Genomic DNA, 16,025 nt, shown 5'->3' with positions numbered 1-16,025 from the left:
GCACAGTATTTGTAGATGCATTAAAACAATCGTTTATAATACTGTATATGTATGCAAGATGTATAATTATTCAATGTATAATTATGGTTTTTAATTTTCATCCATCACTCATGGACTGCTAGATGTTGCTATGGTCTCCCTTTTGCTCTCTAGCCCCCCTTTGTGATTATCACACACACCTGCTAGCCATTAAAGGACAATTAACCCTTGTGAGGCTGCAATTCTGCTCTCCTGTCCCTCCCTCCATCCTTACTCTCCCACACAGCTAGGGAAAATAAGGGAGGGGGTCATGAATGGTCACCTTCTACGTATTCACAGCTAAGAAACGGTCACTTCCGCTGACATGAAATTTAGGTTACGTAAAGACTTGCAGAGTAGAGCCACCATGTAGCCGGAGGAGTGGGAGTAGCTGGATTGAGTAAAAAGTGTTTAATTAGGCAAATTAGATCAATTATGCCAGCAAACATGGTTAGTGGAAGACCAGAGCTGAGAAATCCCACACTAAGGCAGATCACATGACGCACCTTCATTCTTGCTCAGCTCAATGTCAGCAAACAGGCCAATCTTGATGATCTGCCACAGTAGCCCCAGCACCAGGTGAGGCTTTCCTTCTCGTAGGTCCTGAGCTCCAATGTTGACAACGTGGCAACCGATAGCAGAGGCGGAGTTCAGGGCCAAATTCAGGTTTTCCTACACGGAGAGACGCGTGGCGTAAGGTTAGGGCAAATGCCATGCTTTTGGCAACTTTTTACTTCTAATTTTGTTCATGTGTGACTTGTCCTACATGAAAGTAGCCAATCGGTATTCAAACAAGAAACAATAGACATGGCAAAAAAGGAAAGGAGAAATATCTTGCATATGATAGCATGTCCAGAACAAAAATGCTAAAGGAGCAAGCTCTGTTTGTGACCAAAGAACGACCAAAATGAAATAGAATGTGCAGTTACAATTTAGATCAAGGCACACATAAGAGTGCAGATAATCACTGTGTGAATGCTTACATTTTCAAATGTTTCAGTTCAGATTCACAAAACTATCCCATTCTTAAAAGCAAATGTATCCATCAGATGATGGACCATCATTGTGCATTTTGCATAGCTAATACATATAGTGTCTCCATGTTCCATGACACCTCCCAGAGTTTGTGTGAGATTCAACTCTGAGAATGTAGGACACTGTATGGCATTAAAACATAACTAACATATGGAAATTACTTAGCATCTGGATACATTTCTCTGTCCATGTACCATCCAGTCTAGGACACTGGAAAGCAGGTATTACGTACATCCTAGAGGGAAAAGTGTAAAACCACTCACAAAGCTATTCTAGTGATATGTGAAGGTACTGTTATATAAATTAATGACTGTCCTTCTTCATACTATATATTCTTTACTGGAAGGAGTTTTGTTCTACAAATAGCCACAAGTTAAGCTGGCAAAGCATCTGATCATCAGCACGGCTTTGCTTATTTTATAAAGTTTCAGAAAGTGGAAAACGTTTACCTGTGTCGTAAAAGGCGTCAGCTTCTTCTTATTTATTGTCCTTTCATCAATTGTATCCGGTACTGACAGATTGATCATTTTGCTTCAGCACAGAAAGGAGAAAAGAGCAATTGTTTTAAACCAGTCATTAGCAACAGTCTTCAAATCAAATAAAATCGGCGTATTGTTGTGCATTTATCAAATGCACAACAATACGGCGTGCAGCAGTAGTTGCTGGCAATGAAATGCCTTTTTCTGTGAGCTCACAAAAATTACAAGAATCACAAAAATCACAAAATCGAGGTTACATTTTTGAAATTGAATAAAACTCAATGTGACTAGAGCTGTTTTGTGTCCATGGTGTATGGAATATACACATGTAGTGCAGTTATGCTGAATGTAGTGAGAATTGTGTGTCCATGTAGCCATTACAGGTTATTTGCTGGGGAGCTACAGGTTGGCTATTTAGCAGTCTTATTGCCTGGAGGTAGAAGCAGTTCCGTAGTCTGTTGGACTTGGACCGAATGCTTTGGTACCGTTTACCGGACAGTAGGAGGGAATGTTCCTTTATTGCTTCAGACACTGACACTGTCCTTAAAATCAAGATTCAGCTAATTAAGCTGATTATGTTTTTTCAGCAACTACATTTCTCCTGTTGTTTTTTAAAAAATCAGCTGCTCAGGAATTTGAGAGCTCATCTGTTAAAGTTAGAAATGGAGACTCCTTACATTCTGTAGCATATTTAGAAATGCAAGAACAAGATACATTATATTATTGGAAAAAAAGTGCAGAGTATCCATTATTTTTCTAGGGACCTGTTTAAACATTTTAAGAAGACATTTTGCACCTACAAATAAAGTAGAGCAAACCCTTTCATTAAACATCTAGGGATGAAACGATTTCTAAAGCAATTCTCTCAACAGGGTAAATTCACATTGTCATGTAATATACAAATTCTCTTTGATTAGGGAAGATTTTGAGTCTTTTTAACTTTACCCTATATCTTTATCTTTAACTCTATACTATAACTCTGACACTATACTGGATGTTTATATCACAAAAGAAACCTAAAGTTTCTCGTGAGCTCCACACACAAGGCCAAACCCTAGACAGCAGATAACTCCATCGCACCATAAGACTCAGTCCTTTGTCACAGCAGAGTTTACACCATCTAGACTTCAGAGGGGGGTGATATCACTTCTGTAGCTAGCTCATGCATGAACATGGTTACGTTGTTCTTACCACAACACGATTCCATCTCCAACAGCTTTGAACAGAGAGTTTGAATTGGGATCCATAGGAACAACATGCTTGCAGTCAGGGTCATTCTCCAGTGCTTTGTTTACCCAGTTTACAAAGGCAAACCTTTCTTCCTCTGTAATAGAAAGTACATGAAATATGAGCAAATACCAATTAAGCCCGGCCTACAAAATACTGAACATACTACCTTAGCTTAGAGACTGGTATTAGCTTAGCTAAGTGTTCCACCCTCAGGTGTTTAATTACATAAGTTATATACTTATATTAACATTTGGCCTAATCAATTTCCCTTTGAAATCACTCAAAATTTGCCAATTACAAAAGAAGGTGAACTAATTTTCTCTGAGCTCTTTTCCAGATCAGTTTCCTCAAGCAGAGTTTGTAGGTCATGTTGATCAGTCAGGAAAGCACATTTCACATGCAGTAATCCCTCACTATTATATGAGATGTACAGTAGTAATTACTACCTGTTTATTTAACAAGAAGATGGGTTCACGTATAAAGTACTGCTGAATTATTTTTTTCTGGAACTTACTTTTTAATTTTACTACATTAAGTTTTAGTACAATAAAGGCTTGTGAGTGCACATACTGTAGTACCAGATAGTACCTACTGTCTATGCATATGCTAACGACTGTACTTTAAGGGAGTGTTGTTATTTTTTTTCCTATATATTGTTTATGCATAAAACTTGTAGTACTCTCAATAAAATAGTTTTTTTACATTACTATGACAAACCACCATTCCTGAATTTGCAGCAGATTCATGGATGAAAAGAACACAAGACTAAGCTAAGAATAGCCTCCTGTTAAAAAGCCTCGATAACCACGCTGTAAGGCACTTGGTTCTTAGAGAAAGAACTAGAGAGGATATCCATCCTATTTTGAGCAGCCCTCTAGGAATAAGACATTTTTAATACCAAGTTTGTGGAGTACCTCAGCTTCTCCGCTCATGGTTTTCCACCATCTTACAAAGGACTTCAGCCTGCACTTGAAATCTTTGTTTTTAAAATGATAAAAATTATGTATCATTACGACTAATGCAGTGCTCTTCTTAGTGAACCTTGAGATGCTATGAATATGATTGGCTGCTTGTAAAAACGTTCAAGTAGGTAGTTGTCAAGGAGCATATCCTGCAAAGGAACAGGTAAAGTTTTGTACCAAGCTGAAAGGAAAGGAAAAGAGACCACATTTCTGCTGTACGGGCTTCTTCAGGTGTCTGAAGAAGGCTCTGCAGACTTCTTCAGACACGGAAGGCTTGCTTGTGAAAAAGCTCATTGAATAAATCCTTGGATCACTCGGGGACAGAGGAAGAGGTAAAATTTGATCTAGAGTTTTTTCCTTCTTCTTACCCTTAAGCCATGGATTGTGTCCTAGAGACCAACTGCAATAAACCAGGTTTTCCTTTTGTTTGTTTTGTACTGTGCAATTAAAGTGGTACACAAATAACTGAGTTCAGGTTCAGGTCAGGCATGTTGGTTAAATGAGACAGAAAACCTCTGTTGTTCGTGTGTGTGCAATTCAACTTTACAGTGGTAACCACCAAAAATATCAGCCAACCAAAACTTAAATCATATGGTTAGTTTTAAATCTTTATTTTACTGTACTGTCTTCAGTAGAGACACGTACATGAATCTTATGGCTTTTGATACCAGTGTAGTTGTCCTACAAATAATATATTTCATGAATATAGTTTTTTTCAACCCAAAGGAGTCCAAAGCACTTAAAATGCAGTATAGCAAGGGAGCCACATCACCCACTGCTGAAGAGCCATTATGACCAAGCTACCCCACTACTCAGTACCTGCTTCACCAGTAGAATTAAGGGGGAACTTTAGGAAGGCCAGACCGTACAAGACCATACTGGATTTAAGTCAGGATCCCTCAAGGTTGATGCTTGCTCAAGACCTACAGCCCATAGTTACCCAACTACCAAACCTATGTGCCATTTTCTACATGGTTGTATTTCTTCAACAGGCCTCAGTACTGACTGAATACCTTGGATGTATGGGGTTGGCTCTCTGTCTCTGATCCCTACTTCCCCTTGCAGAGATCTTTGAAGTTATACAAGGGCACTTGTCGACCATGTGTCTCCAGTTCTCCCCCACATAAGTGACATTTTGTAAACTTGCAGTCTCCTCACTGGGACTTGTGCTTAGAGTCCACCTTAAGTAGTTTCCCACATCTCCATTGGACTTCTGATAAAAAGGTCATTAATGAAAGCACAAAGCAGAAGACGCCTTCTATCGATTTTAATATGCCCAAGGTTTATTCCTTCTTTTCCAACACACCACCTTTCAGGAGAAGAGAGCTCTATATGGAGTTCGCCAGCCTAATAGCCCCTACGCTTTTGAACACTACTATGCCAACATTCTTGTACCACCTGGTGCATTTTAACGCAGAGACAACAATAGGGAAAATCACTGTTCAATTTCTCAATGTAGGAACATTTGTTCAATATTAAGCTTTACCATACTTCTGTAAATTTCTTTAAAGACTGGAATGATATTCACAGATTGACTATTTTTTGTACATAAAAACATATATAACTATGCAAAAAAATTATTTAAAAAAAATTTAATATATCTACCTGTCTTCAAATTGTGATTATCCAAAGACTACTTCACAAATATTGGAAAATTTATTTAAAAAAGCACTGGGCAAGTTGCAGGTTTCACACATTTAAATCTGTATAAAAGTCAAACTATTGCACCATTCTGGCAAACAATTCCTGAAGTGTCCCACGAATATTTGAAGGATATTTTGGGTGGAGTTAACACTTGTACTTGAATCAGACCATCAAACTTGTTTAAATTAATTGCATTCAATCTACACAGTTAAGACTCTGAACACATTGAAAAAATCAAAAATGATTTCTATGTAGACATCATTTACAATAAATGCAACATAACCATTTTATTTAATTCAATCCCACAGATTTTTGGGAGAAGACCACATGGAATTCTAGAAAATAAAATTATCATACAATTACCAGAATGCAATTTAAATAAAATGGTCAGGTGGTTCCAACCATGAAAAATAATGTCTTAATAATAGGGGACACTTCTCACAATTACCTTCAGTTCTAGAAATCTACACACTCACGTTTCAGCTCTAGGCAAGCAAAAATAGACAAGGATAGAATGTCTTAACATTGAAAGTCATAGCAATGACGCCTACTCACTAGGATCTTTCAAAATGTCCATCCTGAGTCAAAATCATATCTTGGTGTGGACAGGAGAGTAACAGGTGACATCCCACAAACTGTAATTGTCTCACCTGATAAAACTCTATAACCACAGATTATATAGTGCTTATAGCCTCTATCAATCAGAAATCCATTTAGACCACAACCTCTAAATCTGCATGATCTGACTCAAAAATGAATATTTAACATTATGCACACCTATTCCATCAACCAGGCACTTTAAAAAAGATAATTAATTTCTTTGTGTGGCTGTCGCCCTTAACTTGTCCTATGGGAAAGGTATTTCCCAGTTCTTCTTCAACTTATGGTTTGATTTTCAAACATAAGGCAACTGCTACAAACAGGAAAAACATGCAAGGAAATGACTTAAACTAGAAATACTCAAAGCAACAAACTTTATACTTAGACTGTACTCCTTTAGAAAGAAAGAGTCTGATGAATTAGTCTTTGATAGAGAAATCTGTTTGACAACACACAAGATATCTGATATTTTCACTTACACTAGATTCCATTATAAATGACATTTTGCTAAAGCGCAATCAAATATTTCAATTGAAAAGTTTGAAAAGGAAAAATAAAATGTATCAAAATGGATCTCTGATTGGCCTCTTACAGCGTACCTGAGAAAGAATGCTGTGTTCCTTCACTGGAAAGCTCTGAAGTGCCACCGATAGCTAAAATTCCCTCCTTCCTGTTTATGGCTTTCCGGAAGCTCTTGGCAATGTCGCTGCTTTTTAATTCTTGAAAAATCTGAAAGGCAAGGGCAATAATAAATTGAGATGATTTTTTGTGAACATCAGCTGTTCGCCCAGTCAATATTAAAAACGTTTATATTGATAGTCTGTTTAATTCATATTCATTCATTTTCATTTCAGTCAACAACACTGCTAATATAACCGCATTTAATGTACAAAAACTTAAAATTCCAATTTGAATAAGCTTTGGATAAATATAACCTACTGATCGTTAACATATAACAGCAAGCATATATCAAATTAAAACTAATTCGAATTTGCCACAGAATTATAACAAACATAGGCCTCTAGACAATAGACTGGAGCACTAAAGTGCAAGCTGACTAATTCCATGGCATGAGTTTGTGAAGCATTCAAGTCTGTTTTCTACATCCTCTCCCAGACAAGTGCTCTGTCTGTGGTATTCAATGTTGGTCATTTTTGCCATGAAAATGGCTAAGATCCATCTGTAATTACGTAAGCGAAAGAAAGTATGAATCACAGAAATAATAAAAAGATCATATTAAACTAAAATCCTGTTTGTAAAAGTACGGATTTTTTGGAGCAATAAATTACAAATGCCATTTTACCTTCACTCTTAAGCTTTGAAAATCTGTTTGTTCACTCCAGTGTTGCATACTTGTCCAACCAAGAAATCCTTTAAATATATCTTCTGGCAACTCATAACCACAAAACAGCTAGCAATACTGCAATCAGGAACTCAAAGGCATGGGATTGTGTGTTCAAAATTAAAAACAAAACCAATTGAGGAATCTCTAGTTGTTCATGTTGCTTTTCTTATTATACTATATTTTTACAGGTGTATGTGGAGTCTATGGCTTGCCCTGACCTAGCTGCTGGCCTTACAGCAGTAAAGAAGAACGAGCCATTTCAATTTATTGATGAAATTTGTAAACCCTAAAAATATAAATATAAAATTTCAAAACAGCTTGTCTGGAGTGCTGTACTTTACACAGCAACTTCTGCCCGTTTCAGTGCTAATGATACATTTGCAAACTTCGCCAACAGCCTTATAGGCGTAGAAAAGAAAATTTGTAACCTGACTACAAGGGATTAAAGAGAAAAAACTCTATGAGGTTGATTTGCATCACTTCCTTAAGATGAATACTAGTGACTCCTTGCCAACTAAGGCTCAGTAGAGAAAGAACTGAATTAGCTTTGCCCTCTGGGGCACTAATTCTTTAAGATCAAACATTCTCTACCTGTGTCTTTGCCTTCTCCACCCCCTATAGAAGGTCCTGTACAAGAATCTGAAGGACCCATGTGAAGCATAGTATCACTCACAAGACTAATCCAGTATTTCTCATCCCCCCCCCCTAGACATTGTACTATATTCACCTAAAGAAGGCTCCACGGCCGAAACATTGTTTTCTTTCTTCTCTTTTCAGCATGGAATAAACCTATTACTTGCTCCTTGGTAGCCTACGCATGCTGACGCAGCTACCCACCTGAACTATATTCAACTTGTCAGGCTTATATATGATAAATCAAGTTTGCTATGGAAATAAAACACCATAGAAATGTGCAGTTGAATGGGCTTTAATGGGGAGCAGTCATGTAGCACTCAGCCATGGATTTTAATTAACATAAAGCAACAGTATCGATGCATTCTGAAAGCTGAATTAGTTTGGTTTGTTCCAATAAGCAATAAATGCTTAAGCCCATAATAATTATAAGGCATTTACTCCTGTTCTGGCTTTGTTGTTGCCATCAGGTTTTAAGATTATTTCAGCATACAGCTTTCATCTTACTAAGTTTTGAAGGGCTGTCAGTTGATGTTGGCCTGCTGTGTATTCCCAACCCTAGCTAGTGTTATGTTGGTGTTAGATGTTGGCCTATATACTCAAGCCACAGAATGCACCACCTCTACAATATCTTGGAGTCTGTGATTACATTTAAGTATCTAGTACATTTAAGGTGTTAACCTGTACTTAGTTATGATGTATGCTCTTAAAACACTATCCTTATTTATAATACACAATTGTATGCTGAAATTAAAGATGCAAACTGAAAGCAATTTCTTGATAAAAGGCCTGCAGAAGACAAGGAAATTGAGAATGCTCACTGTCATTCGGTAAATAACTCCCCTTAACATTACAGTGTGCATCGTTTTTAATTACCCTGCTGTTTCTGTAATAGTAAAGCAAAGTTTACAAGAAAGCCGATTTCACCAGCTGCTGAAGTCTGGTAGGATCCATTCCAACAACATATTTGTTATAAATTCATCTGGGATACACAGTGCTTATACTGTAGTATGTTTTTGAAAAGAGGTTTAAGAAATAATCTGAAATTTATGTTGCAAGTGTTTTCAGCAGCAGTTAAGAAAATTAATTCTGACCTTCTTGAAATACCAATGAACCACATAGTGAAACAATGATTTGCTAAGCCATATGGAATGGGTTGTGAGTTACACTATGCCACAGCAACAATAAAACCCCACCTCACACAAGTTTGTCTGGTTCACTGTCTAGTACAAAAACAAATGACAACTGTGTTTATGGTACAGCTGAAGCCCTGTAATAACACTAAGAAACATCTGAACATTCAGGAACAATGGGTCGACTACTTTTTGAAGATAAATGACACATTCTCTCTTTAAAAGCATAGCTGAAATGAACTGTAAAATCCCCATCATATACTTTTCACATTTAGGTGAATGTGGAAACTACGTTCTTAGAAAATGTCTTAAAAAGAGGGCTTTAATGCTTGGAAAATCAGTGTAACATCTACAGTACAATTGGGATACAAGCTGGGCTTTCAGTTTATATACTACTGCAACAGAGCTTTGTCTTTGGGAGTTAAGGCAAACTTTCTAAACTATAAACCAAATAAGATTACAAGCACACTGAAATACAAATGAACAGCATGAACACAAAAGAGCCACCCAAACAAGTATTTAAGAAAGCACTTGTGATTTAATCAATAATTAAAATTGAATCTTAAGTGTCAAAGGGGCATTTCAACAAAATCAGTTTTATTACACTATAACCTTCAGCAGGTGTAAAATGAAGAGGAGAAAAAATGTCAAGACATTTGTTCCAATCTGTATATTCACAAACCCAGTACTGCTGAACTGTGTATTTCATCAGTGTGTACTACTGAAAAACAATCCTGCAAATATGTGGCTAATATGTAATAACATCATGCCCCAATGACTCATAACAATTAGAATGCTAGCAGTGCATATCTTACTTTTTAGACCTATGACCCAAATTTACTGACTGTTGTACTGGTCTGCCTTAGGACAATCAATTGAGAGTGTAACAGTTATTGACTTTCTGCATTGAATCTAATGACACATTATACATACTCTTTGCCAGATTTCATAGCATACAATAAAAAATAATGTGCTTCCTAAAATACAGGTCACTTATTTCACCCTTTAACAAACATTTTCCTCAATATCAATATACTTACAGAAACAAACTCATCAAAGCTGATCCTGTTATCCTTGTCTTTGTCGCCCTCCTCCATAAGCCTCTGAATTATTTCCCGCACTTTGTAGCCAGGGAGAGGAAGATTAGCCTCCTTGAATAGTTCGTGTAGCTCATAGTCACAGATGTAGCCATTCCCATTGAGATCTACAATGAAACAATGATAAAATAAACCAAACAGAATGCTCACAGAAATGTGCATTTTAGATTTTAATCTATGAGACCTGTACAAGGTACTATATATGCCCCAGGTTTTTTTTCTGCTTACATTTTTTTCCTTCCAGGGTTAATATGTCTTGGTATTAACACTGACATAAGGAGGTGATTTCGACTTGTTTCTGAGAATGATAATTGCTGCAGCACACTGTTTTGCAGAGTCTGGAACATTAAACCTAAACACAATGAGAGGAGATCTGGACAATTTTATCATGCCTTTTTTAAAATATTTGTTCATTTGAGGCAGAGCTTAATCAAAAACCAGAAGGGCCAGGTTGGTACCCAAGACAGATTCTGCAGACTCCTGGACAATAGCAAGTAAGTATTTAAGTATTTACTTAAAATCGAATGAATTGGCCCTCCAAAAGTGTACCACTACAACTCTATTCAGCAGGTTTTATATGTAGCCCTTAAATCAGTCATTTCAAAAGGTCTCAAACAACTTAACTGATCAGTTAGAACAGGTGATTTTCTTTTTAAATAAATATCCTTTAGCCATCTAAAACCTGAATTCCCTTAATTGAAAAAAATAAATGGATAAGCAACTCTCAAATGTACCTAAATTAAAAAAAAAAACAGGTGATTCTGGGTGGCCTGTATAAACCGGACTGGAGCTCTGCAGGTACAGGGTAGCAGACCCCTGCTATAGCAAGTTTTTTCTGGATACCAAAAAGGGTGTAAATCATGCCTTGCTTGAATAATGATCTAAAGAGGAGTAATAAAATACTTTGTTTTATTAACTAAATAACAATTTTGTTCATGGTAAAAGAGATAGTAAATATAACACATTAATGTATTACTTCTAAACATTTTATTTGTGTGTAGAGTTAATGGATATAAAATAAAATTGATTAATATCAAATCATATTTCTGGAAACTGACACTCTATAATCGTTCAAAAATTGGTTGTGTGATTTTCCTGGGCTGATAGACATCAAATGATTAGGCCATCCTTGTAAAAAAAGAACCCAATTTAAGAGAAAATAAATGTGCTACCTTTATCAGTTAATGCAGTAATCTATTTGAAGTCTCCGTTGCCATGTGTCTGATTCAGGACATTGCAGTAAGTAATCACTCAAATGCTTGTATAAAAGAGCTCAGCTAATTTTAATTCATTCTAATAAAAAATGAATGACAAAATGCAGTTGAAGCAGAGAGGGGGATTAAACCTTCTACTTTAAAACAAAAGGAGGCAAATGTTAAGCAAGAACTATGGTTATTTAAAAATACTAAAGAAATTAAGACCTCTTAGAAGTAACAATTAACTTGTTCTTAATCGAGCCATTTAGCATCTGATTACCACAGTAGGGAACATATCAGTTCCCAGTAGACTGTAGTTACAACCATTTCTGTGTCTTCCTGTTTTAATACAGCTATCAAACAAAGCTCAACAATTTACAGACTATCAAGGCTGCCAGTTGCTGAAAAGAAGGCCATTCAAAGGAATGGAAACAAGAGGAAGCTTCACGGAAGTGCATGAACTGAGAATAAGAGGCAAGTTTTTATCTAAGGATTGTATGGACAAGCTACCCAGCAATGTAACTGAAGTTGATAATTAATCAATTATCAATAAGCTACTAAGTACCAAAAAGGCCAGATGGGTCGATTCGCCTCCTCTTGTTTGGAACCCTTTCTTAATTAGTCCTTAAGCCCCGTTGTGCAATGGAGGAAAAGGGAAATTATCATCATGGCCTAAAATGGCTGCAGTTGCTACAAAAAAAATCAGAAAGCTCAGAAACACAGGAAACTAGCACTATTTAAAATATGTTTCAGTTCCAATAGAAACTGATTCAACCATCAAATTCGAAGCCAAATAACCAGATGAAACTTTCAACTGGGTTTTAATCAAAAAGTCTATGATACAGAGCCAAGCAGGAACAATCAGAATTTGTTAGATATATTTAAGATGCACTCTAATCAGAAGACCTGCTCATACAGCTAAACCTACGCTAGAAGGCAAAGATTGTAGGGTGTGAGCAGGAATTTTTAGGTTCAAGGCTGTACTGAGGCAGGAATCCACAATTAGTCAAAGGCTGAGAGACACCCACCAACTTTTTCAAAAGCCTCCCTTAGCTCCTCAAGCTCGTCCTTCGAGATCTTGCCCGCCATCTCCCTCTGAGATCCTTCCGGTTCTGCTCCAAGACTGTTACCGGTTCTGTGAGGAGAAAGAAATCAGCAACAGGCTTCTAAAAAAACTAAAAGAGAAAGAACTGAATAAACATCACTGAGGAGCTGGCATTTTTAAAGTCTAACTTTGGCCTCCCTAAAAAGACTCTGAAGAACCCGAGAAATCACAAACCAAACAAAGGAGATGAGAAATGACCAGGGTAAGTCTCCCAAAACAACTGCAAAACCATGCCTTTATGTCCTCTGCTGCATTTCTGAAGAAAACTACGAGATTTGTTTTTTAACTAATACTCAAATGTGTAAAATAGGGCTTTACTACATACTCCAAGTAAAAGTGGAATCCCTTATAAAAACCTCCTTAGTGTTGTGAACAGTAGCCAATCAGCAGTGCTACACCGTAGGTTTAAAATAGGAGAGCCTTGACGCTGGCAATCCCAGACAGCACAAGTTCAAGGCTGAGAGAAGGAAGCCACAACACCCAGGGGCGATGACTGAGAGGATTCCAGAGCAGCCTGGTGCCCACAAGGGACAATACACAAGCAAGTGGGAGATTTTCTGGGAAGTATTTGCACTCTGAAATTCCATAGACAACTTCCAGATACACTGCACACACAGTTTAAAAAAAGCTACACAAGTGATTCTTATATCCTCAATCTCTATTTTTCATCTTATAAAACTATCATGTGCAAGCAGAAATGTGTAACTAAAACAACAGAAAAGAGAGAATGAGTGGAAGAGTGAATGTATAACATGGCACAAACTTTATTGCATTCCTGAACACACATTTTCAAGGCACAGACCAATGAATGCAGTGAGTCAATCTTCCTTAGAAACATCAAAGTACTACTTGTCTAAACTCTGGATTGGAAAGCTCTTCTGAAGTTACCAAGGGCTCAGGGGCGACTAGCTTTTTAAAATGCATATCCCTTTATTTCTGACCGCAGTACCGCATGAATGACAAAAACCTACTGTCAGCTCAGTTAAGCAAAATAATACTGATGCTCCTATTGAGTCTCACGCAGGTGTGGGAAAGAGAAGAGATATAATCAAGAACTATTGTATGTGAGGACTGTCCAACTGGTTAAACATCCTGATTATGTAAATGTCTGACATATATATACAGATATAGACTAAGAAAAGACACTCACACCTCACTTCTACAAATTTCCCTACTGCATAGTAATCAAGCAACAGAGTGATAAAAACATGGCTGGGTGTCGCCACAGAAACTGTGTAGGTAACAGAAATGACTGGATAAATAGAACCTTGACTATTGTATCAACTATCCTCTCTGAAGCATCAATAAGATGTTCAATGATAAATTACTTCTGAAAGCAAGCGGCCCGTAGCACAGCAGGGTATGGTACAATTTCCATTTGTTTCTAAACAAATCTGTAGCATCATGGAAAGGACGTATCAGCTCCAAAACCTGCAAAAACGCACACAGTTGACATCACATATGTAATGAGATTTTTTTCTAGGAACATTTTTTTCCATGTATAAAAGCACTGTAATTACAATGCATCTGTGCTACACTTACAGTTTACAGTCTTTAGTACAGAAACATTGATAAAGGTTTCAGCGGTTTCAGTTCTGCAATTTAGCCATCCGCTGTGACCCGATTATGAAAATTATTCTGAATTGAGACAAATTAATCCCAACAGTTTAATTACAGAATAACACCTTTGAATTTCACAAAATAAACTACATTATGAATTTGTAAAATAAATGGTTTATACAATCCAAGAGGATGGCAGACAAGAACTTGTTTCAGACCGTGTCAGAAACGGGGATCTGAATGATTGTAAAGAGGAAGTGTTCTGTGGGAAGCATGGCAAGATTCAGAGGTCAGATTAGAAAATATTATTATAGTGTATTTGTTTCTGGATGACAGCAATGCAATATTTCTTTATAGTAACAATAATAAATAAAATGATATCACAGGGCTGTTCTATAGCTGTCATCTCAAATGCTAGCTGTAGAAAAAAAAACACTTCTGCTATGGGGTTGTAAATGAGATGACCAAAGGCTGCTTATCCACATGCAGCACAAAGCGGAACAAGCTTTTTTTTCAAAGATCGGCCAGGACTTTATCCCTGAACCCCATAATAACCATAATAACCTTATTATGTTCTTGACTCTTTTGTGTGATAGTACATTAAAAAAATGTAGCTGTGTTATCATAGCAGTTGGTAATACCCTTATCAAGCTTCAGAGTTAACAGAACAAAAAAGCAGTCTTCACTGTCACAACACAGTGGTTGCACTGTCTATTGCAGTGTTTTCACTCAACCCAAGCTTTCAGTTACATGATCAGTCTACTTTTCTGAGTAACTGGATAGCTTTACAAACTCTCACCAAGCCCCAGATGAATCTGCAGAGGCTATCCAATTCTGATCGTTAAGTGCTCCTGTGTCTAGTATAAATTCCACTGCAGCTATCAATTGCACATTCCAACTACCTTACTGGCCTAACTGGGCCAGTTTAAAAAACTGCTCAGGTCATTTGAGAATTCAAACAAATCTGTACATCCTTCTCGTCGACAATACAGCACGATCTAGTCCCTCGTTTCTAGGTTCTACAATTTAAATCAATTGTCATTTATCAACCAGCTGAGCTTAACAAAACTATTAAATTTGTGTTTTGTTCAAGGGAATTAGAATGAGAGGAAAAAAAGAAGGTACTGAAACTTAAAATTACAGACAAATCACAATAGTTTGTAATATTTCTTCAGCAGTTTGGGGGAAGAAATGAATCGGACCAGCTCATCTGATAAGGAATACGCAGGGTGTGTGTGTTTTTATTGCATGACCTAATCACATAAAAATAGTTTTTAATTAAAGCAATTTACTTGATTGTACAGTAGAAGAATCTCGGCACAGGTATAAAGGAAAATTAGCATGCAGTGCTGGTATGTAACCTTTTTCATGGCGTCCTATTAGCCATCAGCTGAATGAGGCAATGAAAACAATCAAACGCTTCCCACTTTGCATATAATTAAGTTAATAAGCTAAATCTGAAACAAAGCTCAAAAGACCAGTGGACACTGCACACTGTCTGAAAGCAGTTTTGCAGAGGTAAACCTTTTCCTTGCCACACCAGAAAATGAAATGCGTAATTGACACCTACACTCTAGAAAGAACTATTACTGCCCTCAAGTCACATCTCTGCTTGCAGCCTCAAAGAACCAAGCCAAGCAAATTAAAGTCAAACTGCACAAAGTTCATTATTTCAGCATTGATACAAGCAGGGAGTTGAAATAAAACTAGTTGACACTGCATGCTGAATACCAAAGCCTCCCTGGCAACAGTCCTGAAATAAGGAACACGCACATTCTTTCACAAGAACACAATCATGGGGTTTCTTTAAGGTATGGTACAATTCTGATTAACTCAATTGAGAGAGTTGTATGAGCTGTATACCCAAATAACCTGAATAAGAAAGTTCGAGGTCTTCTGTGGTTGTCTCTTTTGTACACTAGTATAAAGTGGCTATCAAAAGTATTCATCCTCCTTGGACTTATTCACATTTGTCTGTGTTATAATAT

At 37.0% G+C, this 16,025-nt stretch overlaps 1 protein-coding gene across 4 annotated transcripts in view; it reads right to left on the bottom strand.

The window, feature by feature from the left end:
• The window catches only part of LOC148653736 (plastin-3), a 56,040-nt gene that overhangs the window by 17,304 nt on the left and 22,711 nt on the right, over positions 1-16,025 (bottom strand). For all 4 annotated transcript variants that reach the window (XM_088649038.1, XM_088649035.1, XM_088649037.1 and 1 more), the window contains exons 2-7: positions 12,401-12,507; positions 10,120-10,283; positions 6,568-6,697; positions 2,724-2,856; positions 1,503-1,584; positions 525-690 (exon numbers count right to left, since the gene is read on the bottom strand). In XM_088649038.1, coding sequence (XP_088505164.1) covers positions 525-690; positions 1,503-1,584; positions 2,724-2,856; positions 6,568-6,697; positions 10,120-10,283; positions 12,401-12,461 — 736 coding nt within the window. In that variant the 5' untranslated portion in view covers positions 12,462-12,507. The remainder of the gene's footprint in view (positions 1-524; positions 691-1,502; positions 1,585-2,723; positions 2,857-6,567; positions 6,698-10,119; positions 10,284-12,400; positions 12,508-16,025) is intronic.

This window comes from Lepisosteus platostomus, chromosome 10 (assembly GCF_059453375.1).
Source record: "Lepisosteus platostomus isolate fLepPlt1 chromosome 10, fLepPlt1.hap1, whole genome shotgun sequence".
NCBI lineage: Eukaryota > Metazoa > Chordata > Actinopteri > Semionotiformes > Lepisosteidae > Lepisosteus > Lepisosteus platostomus.
The sequence above is the reverse complement of the archived record's forward strand: the minus strand, read 5'-3'. Positions and strand labels throughout refer to the sequence as shown.